The sequence below is a fragment of the Mycteria americana genome, chromosome 3, assembly GCF_035582795.1.
Source record: "Mycteria americana isolate JAX WOST 10 ecotype Jacksonville Zoo and Gardens chromosome 3, USCA_MyAme_1.0, whole genome shotgun sequence".
Taxonomy (NCBI): Eukaryota; Metazoa; Chordata; class Aves; order Ciconiiformes; family Ciconiidae; genus Mycteria; species Mycteria americana.
The window spans coordinates 429,897-447,835 of NC_134367.1; the positions used below are offsets into that span (position 1 = coordinate 429,897).

At 76.4% G+C, this 17,939-nt stretch overlaps 2 protein-coding genes across 3 annotated transcripts; one reads left to right on the forward strand and one right to left on the reverse strand.

The window, feature by feature from the left end:
- The first annotated feature begins 54 nt into the window (after positions 1 to 54).
- Positions 55 to 9,097, forward strand: LOC142407508 (cGMP-dependent protein kinase 1-like). Its single transcript, XM_075497133.1, is given in 23 exon segments — positions 55 to 169; positions 863 to 959; positions 961 to 979; positions 981 to 1,133; positions 1,135 to 1,351; positions 1,395 to 1,605; positions 1,682 to 1,848; positions 1,960 to 2,073; positions 2,145 to 2,250; positions 4,084 to 4,147; positions 4,347 to 4,424; positions 4,528 to 4,616; positions 5,581 to 5,646; positions 5,752 to 5,840; positions 7,033 to 7,178; positions 7,294 to 7,424; positions 7,528 to 7,617; positions 7,712 to 7,853; positions 7,961 to 8,124; positions 8,193 to 8,309; positions 8,546 to 8,608; positions 8,672 to 8,747; positions 8,844 to 9,097. Coding segments are annotated over 23 exon segments (2,601 nt in total). The 3' UTR covers positions 8,931 to 9,097.
- Positions 9,098 to 9,104: 7 nt separating this feature from the next.
- Positions 9,105 to 17,648, reverse strand: EMILIN1 (elastin microfibril interfacer 1). Of its 2 annotated transcripts, none has more exons than XM_075497565.1 (8): positions 17,266 to 17,648; positions 14,566 to 14,691; positions 13,560 to 13,768; positions 11,513 to 13,375; positions 10,622 to 10,729; positions 10,477 to 10,494; positions 9,936 to 10,070; positions 9,105 to 9,690 (listed from the first exon to the last, which is right to left on the reverse strand). In XM_075497565.1, exons 1-8 carry the CDS (start codon positions 17,631 to 17,633, stop codon positions 9,359 to 9,361), a joined length of 3,159 nt encoding a protein of 1,052 aa, XP_075353680.1. In that variant the 5' UTR covers positions 17,634 to 17,648; the 3' UTR covers positions 9,105 to 9,358. The 2 variants fall into 2 exon arrangements, with proteins under 2 accessions (XP_075353680.1, XP_075353679.1); XM_075497564.1 differs by having other exon boundaries at positions 17,158 to 17,648.
- Between the last annotated feature and the right edge of the window lie 291 nt (positions 17,649 to 17,939).

Sequence of the window (17,939 nt, forward strand, 5' to 3'; positions counted from 1 at the left end):
ACGCCGCTCCCTCCCCGGGCGCCGGGCGGGGCGGGGCCAGGGAAGGGCGCGGCCATGCAGACCCCGCCCCCAGACACCCCCCCCAGCACCGCACGCATGCGCACAATCGCCAGGTGCCCCCCCCCGCGCACTCTCGCCCGTTACACGCGCGCTGCTCACGCGCACTTGTGCATGTTCACACCCCCGAGCACCCACCCCACTTGCACACGCCTGTGCACACCCTCCGTCCATGCACCCCACCTGCACACTCTCCACGCACACACACCCCGTGCACACCCCCCACTTGCTCACACCCCCCCCCCCCGTGCACACCCCCCCCGTGCACCCACCCCACTCGCACCCCACCCCGTGACGGCGGCCGGCGCAGGGCCCACGGCGGGGGCAGCGGGTCCCAGCGTGGGGCTGGGCCGGGGGGGACCGTGCCGGGGCGGGGCGGGGGCCCGGGGGCCGTGGCCCGTCAGCGTGGGGAGCCGGGAGCCGAACCGGCACGGCCGGGACACGGGGGAGGAGGGGAGGAGGGTGCCGTGGGGCGGGGGGTGCCGTGGGGCGAGGACACAGCGGGGGTTCGGCCGGGGGCACCCGCGGGGCCATGCCCGGTGCCACCGCAGGGTGCCGGGGGGGCCCTGCCCTCCCCCCCCAGCCCCCCAAGCACGGGGCGCAGGCGTGGGTGTGGGTCGGCGCGTGCTGGGCGTGGGCGCCGGCAGGCCCGTGGGCGCGTCACCGGGCGGGTTAATGTGTCACGGGGCCCGGCCGCGGCGGCGGCGCGGGTGGGAGGGGACGGCGGCGGGAGCGGGAGCGGTGGCACAGGTAAGGCGGCCGGGCACGGGACGGGGAGCGGGGCTGAGCCCCCGGGGAACGGCAGCAGCCACGGCCCAGGGTGCCCCGGGCGGACGGGACGGGTCCCCGCGTCCTCGTGCCGTGGGGCTGCGCCGAGGCCCCTCCAGGCTCCCTCGTGCCGGCGGCACAACCTTTGCACCGGGGCGGGGAGCGCCCGGGCACGGCGCCCGTGGGAGCCTGCACCCGCCTCGCTGCGGGGCCACGGCTGGGGCAGACCCTGCCGGCGGCCGCGGGGGGCTGGGGCTCCCACCCGGGGACCCCTCCTGCCTGCACCGGGGCCCTGCCCACGCTGCCCACGCAGCCGCTGGGGCCAAGGATCTGGGGTACGGCACCGCCAGGTCCCGGGCGCCCCTGAGGATGCCGTGCCCAGCCCTGCCGCGCCGTGCCCGCCCGTGCCGTGCGGTGCCAGGCAGCGCAGAGCCAAGGCCGGCGCGGGGCTGTGCCCCCGTGCCCCGGGGGCATCTCCCCCCTGTTCGCTGGGGGACGTGGGCCGGCCCTGGGGCCACGGGCTGGTGCCGCGGCCGGGTGCTGCCGTGCCCGCCTGCCCGCACCCGCAGGGCGCTGGGAGCGGTCGTGGTGCACCGGCATGGACGAGCGGCTGCGGGAGCTGCGGCTGCGGGAGGAGAGGAGCTTCCTGCGGAGCGTGGCACGGGAGGAGGCCGCGGAGCAGCCCCCCGGCCGGCGGGACAGCCGGGCACCTGCCATCGTCCCCGAGCCCCTCGCCAGCAGCACGTCCCTCTGCGTGCCCAACGGCCCCGCGTCGCGCAGGTAGCCGGCAGTGCGGGGGCCCGCGGGCCGGGGTCGGGGGTCCGGCGCTGCCCTGCCCGTGTCCCCGCGCCCCCAGGGACCTCGGCCTGATCGCGGAGGCGGTGGGACGCAGCGAGTTCCTGCGTCGCCTGGGCGAGGGCTGCCCCGAGGCGCTGGCCCAGAGCTTCGCCACCGTCTGCCACGGCCCCGGGGACACCGTGCTGGCCGAGGGCGCCGAGGGCACCGCCATGTACATCGTGGCAGGTGAGAGCGCGGTGCCGGCACACGCGCGGGGGGCACGTGGATTGGGTCACGCGCGCACGTGCGTGCACGCGCGTGCGCGATGCCACCCGCCGTGGCCGCGTCTCTCTGCAGAGGGGCGGCTCAGCGTGAGCCAGCGAGGCCGGCAGCTCCGCACGCTGGGGCCGGGGGACGTGTTCGGGGAGCTCGCCATCCTCTACCACTGCAAGCGCACGGCCACCGTGCGGGGTAAGGGCAGCCCCCCGCCCCGCGGGCCCCGTGTCACCCCCCGGGCCCCCGCTGACCCCCCTCTGCCGCAGCGCTGGGCCCCGTGCGCCTCTGGGCCATCGACAGGCAGCGGTACCGTGCCATCGCCACCAGCAATGCCAAGCAGAGACGAGCCGAGATCCTGGGCTCCCTGCGGACGTGAGTGGGGCCCGGCACCCGCCCCGCGGCACCCACCGCCCCTGGGCCCCGCACCCTGACCCCCCTGGGGGGTGCCGGCCCCTCCTGCCAGCCCTGGCTGCGGAGTCCCCCCCAGTCCCAGCCTTGTCCTCGTCATCGTCCCCGTCCCCATCTCGTCTCATCTGTATCCCTGTCCCCATCCCTGTCCCCATCCCCGTCCCCGTCCCCGTTCCTGTCTGGCCCCGCTCCCATTCCCATCTCATCGCCGTTCCCATGCCCAGCCCCGTCCCGTCCCTGTCCCCAGCCCCGTGCCTGTCCCCAGCCCCGTGCCTCTCCGTCCCCTTCCCCGGTGCTGCCCTGCCCGCGGCTCTGCTGGGCTCCGGGCTGCAGGCAGGGCGCAGGCAGGGTGCAGGCAGGGGCAGGCAGGGGCAGGCAGGTGCAGGCAGGGGCAGGCAGGGCTCAGGCAGGGTGCAGGCAGGTGCAGGCAGGTGCAGGCAGGACTCAGGCAGGGTGCAGGCAGGGTGCAGGCAGGGGCAGGCAGGGGCAGGCAGGGGCAGGCAGGGCTCAGGCAGGCTCAGGCAGGGTGCAGGCAGGTGCAGGCAGGTGCAGGCAGGACTCAGGCAGGGTGCAGGCAGGGTGCAGGCAGGGGCAGGCAGGGTTCAGGCAGGGTGCAGGCAGGTGCAGGCAGGGTGCACGCAGGGGCAGGCAGGGGCAGGCAGGTGCAGGCAGGGGCAGGCAGGGTGCAGGCAGGGGCAGGCAGGGTTCAGGCAGGGTGCAGGCAGGTGCAGGCAGGGTGCACGCAGGGGCAGGCAGGGGCAGGCAGGTGCAGGCAGGGGCAGGCAGGGCTCAGGCAGGCTCAGGCAGGGCGCAGGCAGGGTGCACGCAGGGGCAGGCAGGGGCAGGCAGGTGCAGGCAGGGGCAGGCAGGGCTCAGGCAGGCTCAGGCAGGGTGCAGGCAGGTGCAGGCAGGTGCAGGCAGGACTCAGGCAGGGTGCAGGCAGGGTGCAGGCAGGGGCAGGCAGGGTTCAGGCAGGGTGCAGGCAGGTGCAGGCAGGGTGCACGCAGGGGCAGGCAGGGGCAGGCAGGGGCAGGCAGGGCTCAGGCAGGGTGCAGGCAGGGGCAGGCAGGGTTCAGGCAGGGTGCAGGCAGGTGCAGGCAGGTGCAGGCAGGGCTCAGGCAGGGTGCAGGCAGGTGCAGGCAGGTGCAGGCAGGGCTCAGGCAGGGTGCAGGCAGGTGCAGGCAGGTGCAGGCAGGGCTCAGGCAGGGTGCAGGCAGGGGCAGGCAGGGTGCAGGCAGGGGCAGGCAGGTGCAGGCAGGGCTCAGGCAGGGTGCAGGCAGGGGCAGGCAGGGTGCAGGCCGGTGCAGGCAGGGGCAGGCAGGGCTCAGGCAGGGTGCAGGCAGGGGCAGGCAGGGTGCAGGCCGGTGCAGGCAGGGGCAGGCAGGGCTCAGGCAGGGTGCAGGCAGGGTGCAGGCAGGGGCAGGCAGGTGCAGGCAGGGGCAGGCAGGGCTCAGGCAGGGTGCAGGCAGGGGCAGGCAGGGTGCAGGCAGGGGCAGGCAGGGCTCAGGCAGGGTGCAGGCAGGGGCAGGCAGGGCTCAGGCAGGTGCAGGCAGGGCTCAGGCAGGGTGCAGGCAGGGGCAGGCAGGGGCAGGCAGGGTGCAGGCAGGGGCAGGCAGGGCTCAGGCAGGGGCAGGCAGGGTGCAGGCAGGGGCAGGCAGGGTGCAGGCAGGGTGCAGGCAGGGGCAGGCAGGGTGCAGGCAGGGGCAGGCAGGGCTCAGGCAGGTGCAGGCAGGTGCAGGCAGGGGCAGGCAGGGGCAGGCAGGCCGCGGGAGCCCAGCCGGCCGCTCTCGCCCGCAGGGTGCCCTGGCTGCGGGGCCTCTCCGACAGCCGCCTCTCCAAGCTGCTGGACGCCATGGAGGAGGTGGGTGGGTGCCCCCGAAGGGACCCCCCGCGCGGGGTCGGGACACGCCCTGTGGGGCTGCAGCCCACGGGGGGGCCGGGGGGGCACAGCACAGGGGCTGGGGGTACTGGGATGTGCTGGGATGGGGGGGGTCTGGCACCGGCTGGGGGGTGACCCCCGCCCACCCGCCCCGCCCGCCCCCTCCCCCCCCTCCCCGCAGCGCACCTTCGCGCCCGGCCACGTCATTATCCACGAAGGGGACGAGGGCGAAAACTTCTACATCATCCTGAAGGGAGAGGTGGGTGCCACGCCGCGCACCCCACGGGGACCCCCGATGGCGAGGGGCAGGGCCCTGCGCCCTGTGCCCCCCCCGTCCCCGCTGAGCCCCTGCGGTGCTGCAGGTGCGGGTGAGCCGGCGCGTGGACGGGCAGGAGAAGCGGCTCCGCGTCCTGGGAGCAGGCGAGCACTTCGGGGAGCTCTCCCTGCTGCAGTGGGTGCCAGGGCCGCCCCCGACCCCCCAGCACCTGGGCTGCCCCCGGCCTTGCTGCCGGGCTCCAGTGTCGCTGGGCAGTGACACCCCCTGCGTGACACCCCCTGCGTGACACCCCCCTGCAGTGACCCCTCCCACTGCAGTGACACCCCCCACTGTGGTGACACCCCCTGCAGTGACACCCCTTGCAGTGCCCCCCCCCCCTGCAGTGCCCCCCCCCCTGCAGTGACACCCCCTGCGCTGACACCCCTCCTGCAGTGACCCCCCTTGCAGTGACACCCCCCCACTGAGTGACACCCCCCCTGCAGTGACACCCCCTGCGTGACACCCCCCTGCAGTGACACCGCCCACTGCAGTGACACCCCCCACTGTGGTGACACCCCCTGCAGTGACACCCCCCCCTGCAGTGACACCCCCCACTGCAGTGACACCCCCCACTGTGGTGACACCCCCTGCAGTGACACCCCTCCTGCAGTGACACCCCTCCTGCAGTGACACCCCCTGTGCTGACACCCCTCCTGCTGTGACACCCCCCCTGCAGTGACACCCCTTGCAGTGACACCCCCCCACTGAGTGACAACCCCCTGCAGTGACACCCCCCCTGCAGTGACCCCCCCACTGCAGTGACACCCCTCCTGCAGTGACACCCCTTGCAGTGACACCCCCCCACTGAGTGACAACCCCCTGCAGTGACCTCCCCCACTGAGTGACACCCCCCTGCAGTGACACCCCCCGCAGTGACACCCCCTGCGGTGACACCCCACGGTGGTGACCCCCCCTGCAGTGACACCCCCGCAGTGACACCCCCCCACTGGCTGCAGCGTCCCCAGGGCGTCCCTGGGGCTTCCCTGGCACACGGGGGGGCCACGCTCCAGCTCACCCGCACCAGCGCCCCGTGCACACCCGGCTCTTGCACCCCCGCACCCCCCGCACCCCCCCCCCCGTGACCCCCGCCTCTGCGCAGGAACACCCCCCGGACGGCGTCGTGCCAGGCCCAGGGACACGTCACCTGCATCACCGTGGCCAAGGAGTGGGTGTCCCCACGCCCCCCCTCCCCCCCCTCCCCCAGCCTGTCCCTGCGGGGGGGCACGGCTGGACCCCCCCCGCCCCCCCTGAGCCCTCCTCTGCCCCACAGAGACTTCCTGGAGATCAGCCCCTTCTGCCCCCGGCAGCCCTCGGAGCCGTGAGTGTCCCCCCCGACCCCTCCGGGCACCCCAGGGCAGCGCTGGGCCCCACGGGGAGCCCCTGGCCCCACGGAGACCCCCAGCCTCGGGGGCCCTGCTGCGGCCGGGCAGCTCGAGTCCCGCTGGGGGGGGGCGGGGGGTGGGGGGGGACGGGGGTGGCCACGGCCTGGGGGGTCGGGGTTGAGGGGACCCGGGGCGACGGTGCGGGGTGGTCTCGGCAGGGAAGCCGGTGGCCAGTGCCACCGGGGGCTGCGGCGCGGCCCCACACGAGGTGGCCCCGGTGTCCCCCCCCGCCCCCGGTGTCCCGCTCCGTCCTGGCCCCGCACATGGGGGGGGGTCCCCCGCTGCCCCCCGCACCCTGAGCTTGTCTCGGGGGGGCCGTGGGGCTCGGGGGCCGGGGGGAGGGGAGGGTGGGGAGGGGACTGAGCGGGCGCTGGCCCCACTGCCCCACACCCACGGCTCCTGCGACCCCAGAAACGCGGCTGAGACGGAGGCACCGGGCCGGAGGGTGCTGGGGGGTGAGTGGGGGATGGGAGGGGATGGGGTGGGGTGGGGTGGGGTGGGGGTGGGGTGGGATGGGGATGGGGATGGGGATGGGGATGGGATGGGATGGGATGGGATGGGATGGGAATGGGGATGGGAATGGGGATGGGATGGGATGGGATGGGATGGGGAAGGGGAAGGGGAAGGGGAAGGGGAAGGGGATGGGGATGGGGATGGGATGGGATGGGATGGATGGGATGGGATGGGGAAGGGGAAGGGGAAGGGGAAGGGGAAGGGGAAGGGGAAGGGGATGGGGATGGGATGGGATGGGATGGGATGGGCATGGGGAGAGGATGGGGAGGGGATAGGGATGGGGATGGGGATGGGGATGGGATGGGATGGGGCCACCCTGCCCTCGGACCAGGCTCCCTGGCCTCAGGGCATGGACGTGGGTGGGCAGGAAAGGGGGGGCAGACAGCACCAAGTCAGCAAAGGCCCAGCCCTCTACTGGGGGTCCCCAGGGTACGGCTGTGTGACACAAGGTCCCTGGGGTTGCTCTGGGTACTGCAGCATCCCCGCAGCCCAGCCTGATGGCACCGGGGTCCTCAGGGTCCAGCCTGGTGCTTGGGGGTCGCCAGGGTCTGACCCAGCACTGGCCCTGGGGAGCAGCGGGTGATCCTGGGCCCCGACAGAGTTGGGGGTCGACCACCCACAGCGCTGGGGCGGGTGCTGCAGGGCCGTTGTTCGCACCCACAGGGGCTGGGGGTCCCCGAGTCTGCGGCAACCCCCAGCGCCGGTGCGGCTGGAGGACCTGGTGGCCGTGCGCTACGAGGAGGGGCAGCAGCAGGGCCAGCGCGTCATCCTGGGCACCGGCGGCTTCGGCAGGGTCGAGCTGGTGAGAGCCGGACCCTGTGCCCCCCCCCCGGCTCCTGGTGCCCGGCCCCGTCCTGCCACGGCCAGCGGTGCCCATCCCGGTGCCCGTCCCGGTGCCCATGGCCACCCACGCCCAGGTGCGGTGCCAGGAGCGGCTCTTCGCGCTGAAGCGGATCCGCAAGGACTGGGTGGTGCGGACGCAGCAGCAGGAGCACGTGCGCACCGAGCGGCGGGTGCTGGCGGGCAGCCGCAGCCCCTTCGTCGTGGGGTGAGAGCGGGGGCTGCGGGCATCGGGGGGGGGACAGTGCAGGGGTCAGGGCAGCGTGGCCGCTGGCCGTGCCGAGGTCCTGCTGACCCCTCTCTGCCGGCAGGTTTTTCGGCACCTACCGGGACGGGCAGTATGTTTACCTGCTGCTGGAGTTCTGCCAGGGCGGCGAGCTGTGGACCAAGCTGCGCGAGATGTACGGAGCAGGGGCGAGTGCGAGGCCAGGGTGGCCGTGCCGTGCCGTGCCATCTGCGCTGCGCCGTGCAACTGCCGGTCCCTGCTTCGTGCAGGCGCTGCTTCGAGGAGCCGCTGGCCGTGTTCTGCTGTGCCTGTGTGGTGGAGGGCCTCGAGTACCTGCACGGCCGCGGCATCATCTACCGTGACCTGAAGCCCGAGAACCTCATGCTGGACCAGCATGGCTACGTCAAGCTGGTACCGGGGCGGGCGTCCCGGCAGTGCCAGCATTGCCGCAGAGGTGCCCAGGGAGGGGGCAGCAGGGGCCGGGGGGCTGCGCTGGCTGACAGCGCCGGTGCCCACAGGTCGACTTTGGCTTCGCCAAGGAGCTGGGGCGTGGGGAGAAGACCTACTCCTTCTGTGGGACTCCCGAGTACCTGGCACCCGAGATGCTGCGCCAGGAGGGCCACGACTTTGCCGTCGACTTCTGGATGCTGGGCATCCTCGCCTTCGAGATGCTGGTGGGCAGGTGAGCGCGTGTCCCTGGAGCTGGCCGAGCCCCCCCGCGGCAAGGGCCCACCTGCCCGTGCCCCGCAGGCCCCCCTTCCACAGCGCCGACCCCCAGCAGCTCTACAGCCGCATCCTGGATGGCGTCGTCTCCTTCCCCGCCTTCCTCAGCGAGGCCGCCTGCTCCCTCATCAGCAAGCTCTGCAGGTGCTCGGGGCACCCAGCGCGGGGTCCTGCAAGGGCGGGGGGGGCACGGGGGGTGCCTGCCCCGGGCAGGGCCGAGGCGCCTTGGGAGGCATTTGGGTGCTCTGGGTGCGTCTCTGCACCCCAGTGTGCGGGGGGGGGGGGGGCCTGGGTACATCATTGCACCCCACTGTGCAGGGGGGTGCCCCGGGTGCACGGGGGTGCCCCCCCCAGCCCCTGCCCGTGCCATCCCCTTGCAGGCGCCGTCCGGGACAGCGCCTGGGCAACACGGCCAGCGGCATCCGCGGCATCAAGAAGCACAGGTGAGGGAGGCGGCTGGGGGCCCTGCACCCCCCCCGGCCCCTCCTGAACCCCCCCCCCCCCAGGTGGTTCGGGGCCCTGAAGTGGAGGAAGCTCTCGCTGCGGCAGCTGGAGGCACCCACCCTGCGGCTCATCAAGGAGGTGAGGTGGGGGCTCGGGGGCTCATGTAGGCACTGCCAGGGGGGCAGGAGGGGCCGGGCCCCCACTCTGACCCCCTCCCTCCTCCCCCCCCCCCAGGGACCCCCCTACGTCAACTTCAAGCGTTTCTCGGTCGACTGGACGCCAGCGGAGGACGAGTTCTCGGGCTGGGACGAGGATTTCTGACAGCAGCGGGACCCCCAGGCGCACGGCGGGACCCCCTGGCCGGGCCAGTTGTGCCCCCTCCCCACCGCACCCCTGGGCCGGGTCGACGCCGGGGGCTGTCCGGGGCGGGGGTCCCTCCCAGGACAATAAATTGCGGGGCCGCAGCCGGGCGCAGGAAGGAGCCGGAGCCACGGGTACAAAACCCGGTGCCGCATCTTTATTTCGTGGGGGGGCAGTGGGGGGCCGGGGGCGGCGGGGCGGCGTGGGGGGCTGGGGCGGATGGTGTGGGGCGGGGGCGTGTGGTGGCAGGGGAATGAGGGGTGGGGGGTGCTGATAAATAACGGGGCAGGTGGGGGGGGTCCCGCCAGGGTGTGGGGACCCCCCGGCCCGGCTGTGCCCCCGGCTGGCCGGCAGCCCCGTGCCGGGGGGTGTCTGGGGGTCCAGCAGCTTTAGGGCTCCTCGGCGTCGTAAAGCAGGGCCCCGCTGAAGACGGTGAGGGGCTCGTCGGGCGCGTGGGCCAGGCGCCCCGAGACCAGGTCCACGCAGAGCGTCTCGCCGGCCGCCAGCGGCAGCAGGAGGCTGAAGACGCCGAGTGCCCCGGGGCTGGGCTGCAAGGCCGCCACCGGCTCCTTCTCCAGCCCCTCGGGCTGGAAACCGGCCGAGTCCAGGCGGGCGATGCCCTGGTTGGAGCGCGACAGCACGGCCTCCAGCTTCTCCCCCTTGTGCCCCGTCAGCACCGCGCTCACCAGGTACCGGCCGCTCACCGGTGCCGTGAAGGTGCCTGCGGCGGTGGGCGGTGGGCATCAGCGCACCAGTGCCGGCAGCCGCCCTGTCCCCAGGGCCCCCGGGATGGGCTCTGCACCCCCAGGACAGGCACGGCACCCCCTGAGCACCCCCCACCCGCGGCCTTCCTTGCACCCCAGGAACATGCCTCCCCCATGGCCATGCAGCCCCATCCGCCCCACAGCCCCATCCCACCCCACAGCCCGCCTGCCCCACGCGTGGCCGCGCTGCGCGGGCGCTCACCCGTCTCGGGGTCGTAGGCGCCGCCGTCGTTGAGCAGGACCTGGTCGAAGGGGACGGTGCCCGGCTCCGTGCGCTGGGTGCTCAGGGCGGCCGAGAAGGCGATGTGGGGCACGGAGCCCGGCTCCCCCACATCGCCTGGGCATCGCGTCAGGACGGGGCACCCCGGCCCAGCACCCCCTGCCCCCACGGCACCCCCAGCCCAGCAGCCACAGCCCCCGACACCCCCCCCCCCCCATACCTGCCCCTTCGCCGTGTTCGTGCCCCCCTCCTTGACCACGTCCCCCCACCGTGCCCCCAGCCCCTCTGCCCCCGGCCATGCCCGTCACCCCAGGCTGCCCTGCCCAGTGCCCTGTGCCCCCCCCAGGCCCCCACCCCCTGCTCCCTTCGCCCCAGCCCACACAACCCCCAGCTGCCATTGCAGCCCCACCCCAGGCCCTCACCCCAAGCCCCCTCATTCCCTCGAGCTTCGGATGCCCAGGCCCCTACCCCAAACTCCCTCCCCAAGCCCCTCAGCTCCCCCCCCCAAGCCCCCCAGCCCTACCTCTCTCTCCTGGCAGCCCTAGGAGGGAAGAGAAGGAAGGGGGGGGCTGCAGGGCCGGCATGGGGCAGGACCCCCAGGGCACAGGGTCCAGCCACGCCAGCGCTGCCCCACTACAGGGGATGGGGCACGGGGGGCTGCTCCTTACCGGGGGGGCCCATGGGGCCTTGTTCTCCATCCTTGCCGGGGGGCCCAGAGGGGCCAGGGGGACCCATCTCACCCATGGGGCCGGCAGGTCCAGGGGGCCCGGGGGGGCCTGAATGGAGGATGGGGTTAGAGCCACCCCAGCCCTACACCCCTTCCCCTCACCCCACAGCCCCACGCCTTGCGTCCCCACGTTCCCATGACTTGTGCCCCCTGTCCCCGTGGCTTGTGTCCCCATGTCCCCACAGCCCCACATCCCCATGGCTGGGGTCCCCACGTCCCCGTGGCTCGGGTCCCCGCATCCCCACAGCCCCACATCCACATGGCTTGTGTCCCCACGTCCCCGTGGCTCGGGTCCCCGCGTCCCCACGCACCGCAGCCCCACAGCCTGCAGCCTCTTGTGGTCCTGTGTCCCCACACCCCAACGCCCCCGGGCCCCCGCAGCCACATCCCCCCTGCTTTGCTCTCCGGTGTCCCCACGTCCCCACAGCCCCACATCCCCACGGCTTGCGTCCCCACGTCCCCGTGGCTCGGGTCCCCGCGTCCCCACGCACCGCAGCCCCACAGCCTCTCGTGGTCCCGCGTCCCCACACCCCGACGCCCCCCCCCCCCCCGCTTTGCTCCCCGGCGTCCCCACGTCCCCGTGGCTCAGGTCCCCGCGTCCCCACGCACCACAGCCCCACAGCCTCTCGTGGTCCCGCGTCCCCACACCCCGACGCCCCCCTTCCCCCCCCAGCCACGTCCCCACGTCCCCGTGGCTCGGGTCCCCGCGTCCCCACGCACCGCAGCCCCACGCGGCCGGCAGCCTCTCGTGGTCCTGTGTCCCCCCCCCGCCTCGCTCCCCGGCGACCCCACGTCCCCCTTCCCCGCGCCCCCGCCCCCGTCCCCCGCGCACCGGTGAGGTCCCTCTGGGCGAGGCCGAGCAGCTCCCCGCGCAGGTGCTGCAGGCTGGCGTTGAGGGCGCCGAGCCGGCGCGGGAGCTGGGCCTGCAGCGCCTTCTCCAGCAGCGCGGCCTGGGTGCGGGCCGTGCCGTTCAGCTCCCGCACCGCGTCCCACAGCCCCGCCACGTGCCGGCCCAGCCCCGCGCGGACGCCCCGCAGCCCGCCCGCCACGGCCTCCAGCTGCTCGCAGACGCCCTCCAGCTTGGCCAGCCGCGGCTCCAGGCCGGCCGGGCAGCCCCCGGCCCGCGCCAGCTCCCGCACCAGCCCCTCCAGCCGCTCCTCGCTCTCCGCCTGCCGCGCCGCCGCCGCCGCCGCCGCCCCGTCCAGCTCGGCCACGATGCGGTCGGTGACGGCGCCCAGCTGCCGCTGCCGGGCGTCCGCCTGCTCCAGCGCGTCCTGCAGCCCCTGCACCGTGGCGTTCAGCCCGCCCAGGGAGAGCAGCGCGGCCGCCAGCTCGCCCCGCAGCGCCCGCAGCTCGGAGGGCGAGGCGCCGCCGAAGACGCCGAACCCCTCCAGCGGCGGCTCCGGCTCCGGCTCCGGCGGCTCCGGCTCCGGCGGCTCCGGCGGCTCCTCCGGCGCGGCGGGGCCGGGCCGCGGCGGGCGGCAGGCGGCGGTGCAGGCGCCCACCTCGGCCCGCAGCCGCTCCAGCTCCCGGGGCGGCGGCGGCGGCGGCGGCGGGGCGCAGGCCGGGGGGCAGGGGCCGCCGCTCGGCCCCCCCAGCTCGGCCTCCAGCCGCTCCGTCCGGTTGCGGAGCCGCGCCAGCTCCTCCGCCGGGGCCCCCCCCGCCTCCAGCCGCCCCAGCCGCCCCGCCAGCCGCCCCAGCGCCTCCCCCTGCGCCCCCAGCAGCTCCCGCAGCTCCCCCCCCTCCGCCCGCAGCCCGCGCAGGGCCCCGGCCAGCCCGTCCCCGCCAGCCCCCAGGGCCCGGAGCTGCCCCTCGGCGTCCTGAAGCCGCTGCTCCAGCCGCCGGAGGACGGGGCCGAGCTGCTCGTCCCGCCCGTCCCGCCCGCCCGCCGTCGGCTCCGGCGGCGCCGGGCAGGGCCGGCCGCAGCGGGCCAGCAGCCCCTCCAGCTCGGCCAGGCGGGCGCCGAGCTGCGCCCCGCTCGCCGCCAGCCCCTCCACGGCCCGGCTCAGGTTGCCCAGGCGGCCCGGCAGCCCGCTCTGCCGCGCCTCCGGCTCGGGGGGCCACGGCCCGGCCCGCGAGGCGTTCAGCCGCCCCTCCAGCTCCGCCAGCCGCCGGGCCAGCACCGGCCCCTGTCCGCCGGGCCCCGCTGCCGCCGCGGGCAGCCCCTCCAGGCGCCGCTCCAGCTCGGCCAGGCGCCGGTGCAGGTCGTCCGGCGGGGCGGCGGGGGCCAGCCGGCCGCTCAGGCTGCTGACGTGCCGCTGCACCGTCTCCACCGCCTCCCGGTTGCGCTGGTCCACCGAGCCCACCAGCTTCTCCAGCGCCCGCATGCGCTCCCGGTCCTCCGCCGCCTGCCGCCGCAGCCCCTCGGTACCGGCCGCGCAGGCGGCGCAGGTCTCCTGCAGCCGCTGCTCCAGCTCCCGCAGCGCCGGGGCCGCCCCCGGCACCTCCCGGCCGCCCTCCGGGCCGCGCAGGCGGCTCTCCAGCCGCTCCAGCCGCCGCTGGACGTGGCTCAGCGCCTCCCGCAACCCGGCCGGGGCGGCCGCGTCGGCCGGTTGCTCGCCCTCGGGGCCGCCCTCCGCCGCCCGGCCCGGCGGCTCCGGCGGCGGCTCCTGCCCGGCCCTCAGCGCCTCCACCTGCTCGCTCAGCCGCCGCACCTGCTCCTCCAGCCGCCGCACCTTCTCCGCGTCCCCGCCGCCTGCCGCCGCACCGCACCGCACCGCACCGTCAGGGCCACGGCCGCGCCGGGGCCGCCCCACCGGCGCTTCCCGCCCGTCCCCGGGCCGCCCCACCGGTGCTTCCCGCCCCCCCCCCCCCGTCCCCGGGCCGCCCCACCGGCGCGTCCCCGTCCCCCCCGTCCCTGCCCTGCCCGTCCCCGCTACCTTCGCCGCCCAGGCCGCTGAGCGGGTTGCCGAAGCCAGAGAGCGTGGGGCGGCCGGGCCGGGGCCGGGGGCGGCCGGTGGGCTGGGGGGGTGCGGGCGCTGGCCCCTCGGTGCAGTCCTCGCCCGAGTAGCCCTGGCAGCAGCGCCAGGCCAGCTCCGACACCGTCCTCTGGGACACCTTGTAGCGGGGCTGCAGGAAGCTGCGGTACCTGCGGGCAGAGCAGACCCGGCACCTGCCGCAGCGGGGAGAGGGGGCACGGGGGCCCCCGGCTGGGCAGCGCAGGGCAGACGAGGGGGGGGTGCTGGGTGGGGGTCCCGGGCGCAGGGAGCAGGGCTGGTGGTGGGGCAGCAGGGGTGGGGGGAGAGCCCTGCCGGCACGCAGCTCCCAGCCCCCTGCCTGCAAACAGCCCCCTGCCCGCACTGAGCCCCCTGCCTGCAAACAGCCCCCTGCCCGCACTCAGCCCCCTGCCCGCACTCAGCCACCCGCTCCTGCCGGCCAGGTCCCCGCTCTCGGGTCGCGCCAAGCGCTGCCAGCCCCGTGTGTGCGGAGGCGTCGGGCAGCGGCTCGGGGCTGCGCAGCAGGGAGCAAAACCAAACACAGGCCGCGGTCTGGCCCCGGCGGCACGGCCGGGCCCCCGCCTGCAGCCAACTTCTTGCTCAACCGCCAGCGGCTGGGTGGGCTGCCCCTGCCCAGCCCCGCCACCCCGCCGCCAGCATCACCCCATGCCGCCGAGCCGCCGGCCCGGAGACCGGCCCTGGGCGCGGAGCGTGCCGGGGGTCCTGGCGCGTGCCTCGCGGGGGCTGCCGGCAGTCGGGGGCCAGTCACCCACCCAGCGCTGCTCGAGGCCCCTCGGCTCTTGCAAAAAAGTAAACACTACTCCGGGGTGGATAAACACGAGCGGTGGCGGCGACGGCAGCAGGAGCAGGACGGCAGAGCCACGGCCAGACCCAGCTCTGCTCTGAGCCCCCCCGGCCTCCAGAGCCCCCCAGCCCCGTCCCCACTCACGCCAGGACGCGGGGGCACTGGAGCTGCCCCCAGCCGCAGGGCTGGTAATCCGGCTTCACAAAGCTCTCAACGCCGTCCTCCACCACGCAGCTCACACTGCGCGTCACCACGTAGGCACACCAGTTCCTGCGGGAAGGGGTCAGGGCGCACACCGTCACGCACCGGGCATCGTCCCGGCATGCACCCGGCATTGCCCTGGCACGCACCCAGGTACCCTCCCGGCACGCAGCAGGCATCCCCTGGCACTCACCCAGCATCCCCCCCCCTCAGGCATCCCCCGGCACACACCGGGCCCCCCGGCATGCCCCCGTACTCGCCCTGCCGGCCCCACCGGTAGCAGCCGTCACGGCCCAGCGCTGTGGGGTTAATGGGCCGGATCCTGCCCCATCCCAGCGCCCTTTCATCCCTGCTCTGCCCGGCAGCCAGTAGCACCAGGGCCCTTTGCCGAGCCCCGGCAGGGGCTGGTGGCACCGCAGGAGCGGCCGCAGCCCCTGGCCATGGGGCAGCCCCTGGGGAGCCCTGCAGGGATGGAGGGTCTGCCTGTGGAGTTCGGGGTGGCCAGGCAGGCTTTGGGGTGCACCCCTTCACGCCGTGCTGGGGGGCCCGCGCTGCCCGTCCCGGGGACGGGTGCCCCACGTCCTGCCCCATCGCTGCCCCGCGCGTCCCTGGTCCCCTCTGCGCTGGTGGGGCAGGGGCGGCCGGGGCAGCCACACACAGGGGAGGCTCAGCCGCCCCCCACGGCCGTTGCGCCCCCCCAACCAGGAGTCTGCAAGTGGGGGTCACCCCCCGCCCCCGAGCCAGAGCGGATGGTGGGGGCAGGGCAACGGCGTCCCTGCGCGGGCGCTGCTCCCCCCCACCCCAGCCTCATCGGGGATGGACCCCAGCCCCGCGGCGCGGGACCCCAGCCCAGCCCCACAGGCTGCAGGGACCCCGGCGCAGCCTTATATGGTCTGAGCCGAGCGCCCGGAGCCCAGCCCCGTACCCAGCGCCCCCGCCCCGCACGCAGCGGCCCCCCGGGCAGCCCCACGGGGAGCGGCCCCGGGGCCCCGCGGCGGGAGCTGGGCTGCGCTGTGGTGGGGGCCCGCGGAGCCGCGGCCGGTTCCCGTCAGCCCGGCTGGTTCCCCTCAGGCCCCGGCTGGATTCCAGCTCCTCCCCAGGGGCCGCCGGGAATTCCTGCGCCGACCAACGGCCCCCCCTCGCCTGCCTCCTTCCCTTCCCTTCCTTTCCCTTCCCTTCCCCTTTCTCTTTCCCTTTCCCTTTCCTTCCCCTTTCCCTTTCCCTTTCCCCTTCCCTTCCTCAGCCCCACACTCGCGGAGCCCTGGGACCCCCCAGGCTGCTCTGGGGTCCCTGCGCCCAGGACCGGGGATGCCCCCATCCCAGGGATGGGATGGGATGGGATGGGATGGGATGGGATGGGATGGGATGGGATGGGATGGGATGGGATGGGGATGGGGATGGGGATGAGGAGGGGAGGGGAGGGGAGGGGACGAGAGCCCTCCTGAAAGGGCAGGGCATGGGGACAGCCCCCCGTGTCCCCCCCCCGAGCACAGGGAGGAGCTGCTGCGCCCCCCAAGCCATGGGGAGGCCCCGCTGTGCCCCCAAAGCCGTAGGTAAATGCTCAGCCACATCCGTGCTCCGCCACGGCGCTGCGGGGCTGGGCTGGGGCCTGGGGGTGCCTGACCCACGTCCCCCCTTCCCAGGCAGCCCCCACGCCTGCAGCCAGGTCCCGGCACCCTACCCTGGGCTGCTGGGGCTGCCGTGGGGCTGCCGTGGGGCCGGCAGTGGGGCAGGGGCAGGGACGGGGCAGGCGGCGGCTGCGGCCGTGCCGGTGCAGCTCCACCCCACGCGGCCACGCTGCCGCGGCGCTGATGTGGCCGCGGTGAGAGCGTGACCCCCAACCCGGCGTGGGGCTGCCCCCGGCCCCGCGCCCCCCCCCAGCCTCCCCGCCCCGCAGGCGCAAGCTGCCCCACGGCAGCCCCGCGGCCCCACGCCGCCCGGCCCCGGCCCCGGCCCCCGGCACGGCACGGGCGGGGACGGGGAAAGGGACGGGGACGGGGTGGGTCCGGGCCCCTCGCCCCCTCCCCGCCCCCGGCAGCGCTGACCCCGCACCGGGGCGCACGGCGCGGCCGCGCGGATGCCGAGGCCGGGACCGGCCCCGGGATCCACGGCCCCCGGCGCCGCGGCACACGCGTGGCTGCCGGCCCCGAGCCCGGCGCACGCCCCCGCCCCGGCGGGGAGCCGGAGCTCGCCGGACGCCCCCTCCCCCGCGCTCGGGGCCGGCGCCCCGGGACCCCCCGGTGCCCGCCCCACGTGCGCCCACCGGGCGTCCCTGCGCCGGGGCCGGCGGGCGCGGAGGGCGGGGGGCAGCCCCCCGCCGGCCCGGGGGAGAGCCCCCGGCCCCGCAGCCCCGCCGGCGACCGGACCCGCCGCCCCTCGCGGGACGTGGCGCGTGCCCGGCCGGTCCCCGCGGCTCCGAGGCGGGCGGCTGCGCCCCGCTCCCCCCGCCGCTGCCGGGCAGCGGGGCCGGCGGGGCCGCCCGCCCGTCCGTCCCTCCGTCCCCCCGCCCGCCCGTCCCGGGGTCCCGGCTCCTACCTGTGCCGGCTGGCGGCGCGGGCAGCGCCGGGGGCCGTGGCGGGGCCCTGCGGGGCCGCGGCCTGGACGGGGCCGAGCGGGGCGGCCCCCCCGGTGTAGAGGCTGTACCTGGGGGGGAAGTTGGCGGCCAGGGCCTGGGCGGCCAGGAGGCACGGCCAGAGCCAGGGGGCCATGCCGGGCGGGCGGCGGGGCGGGCTCGGCCCGGCTCGGCAGCGCACGGCGCGTCCCGTCGCGGCTCCGTCCCTGCCGGCTCTGCCGGGCTCGGCTCGGCGGGGCTCGGCTCTGCCCTCCCCCTCGGCCGCGCCTCGGCCGGCCCCTCGCCGCCAGAGCCGCCCCGCCGCCCGCCGACGGGGTCCCCGGGGCCCCCCGCTTCCTGCCCGCCGCGGCCCCCTCCCCGGCCCGCGCAGCCCCCGGCGCGCCCCGGCCTCCGCCGGGCACCGCGGCCCCCGCCGGCCCCCGCCCCGCCGCCCGCACATCTGCTTCTCGTTAGGCCGGGACGCCAGCGAGGACGGGAAGGAGGGACGGGGAAGCCAGAGAGGCCGGGCAGGGGGCCAGGGCTGCAGGCGGCCGGGGCTACCGCGACGGGTCCCCCCGTCCCGCGCCTCGCACGGCCGTGGCTTCGCATGGCACCCCGCTCCTCGCACGGCCGCAGCCTCGCGCGGCACCCCGCTCCTCGCATGGCCACGGCTTCATGTGGCACCCCGCTCCTCGCATGGCCGTGGCTTCACGTGGCACCCCGCTCCTCGCACGGCCACGGCCTCGCGCGGCACCCCGCTCCTTGC

Coding starts and splice junctions, on each gene's coding strand:
- EMILIN1 (XM_075497564.1), bottom strand. CDS start 17,633: ATGTGCGGGCGGCGGGGCGGGGGCCGGCGGGGGCCGCGGTGCCCGGCG. Junction 13,376..13,559: donor CAGCGGCCTGGGCGGCGAAG/GTAGCGGGGACG, acceptor GTGCGGCGGCAG/GCGGCGGGGACGCGGAGAAG. Junction 9,691..9,935: donor CGCCTACGACCCCGAGACGG/GTGAGCGCCCGC, acceptor CCACCGCCGCAG/GCACCTTCACGGCACCGGTG.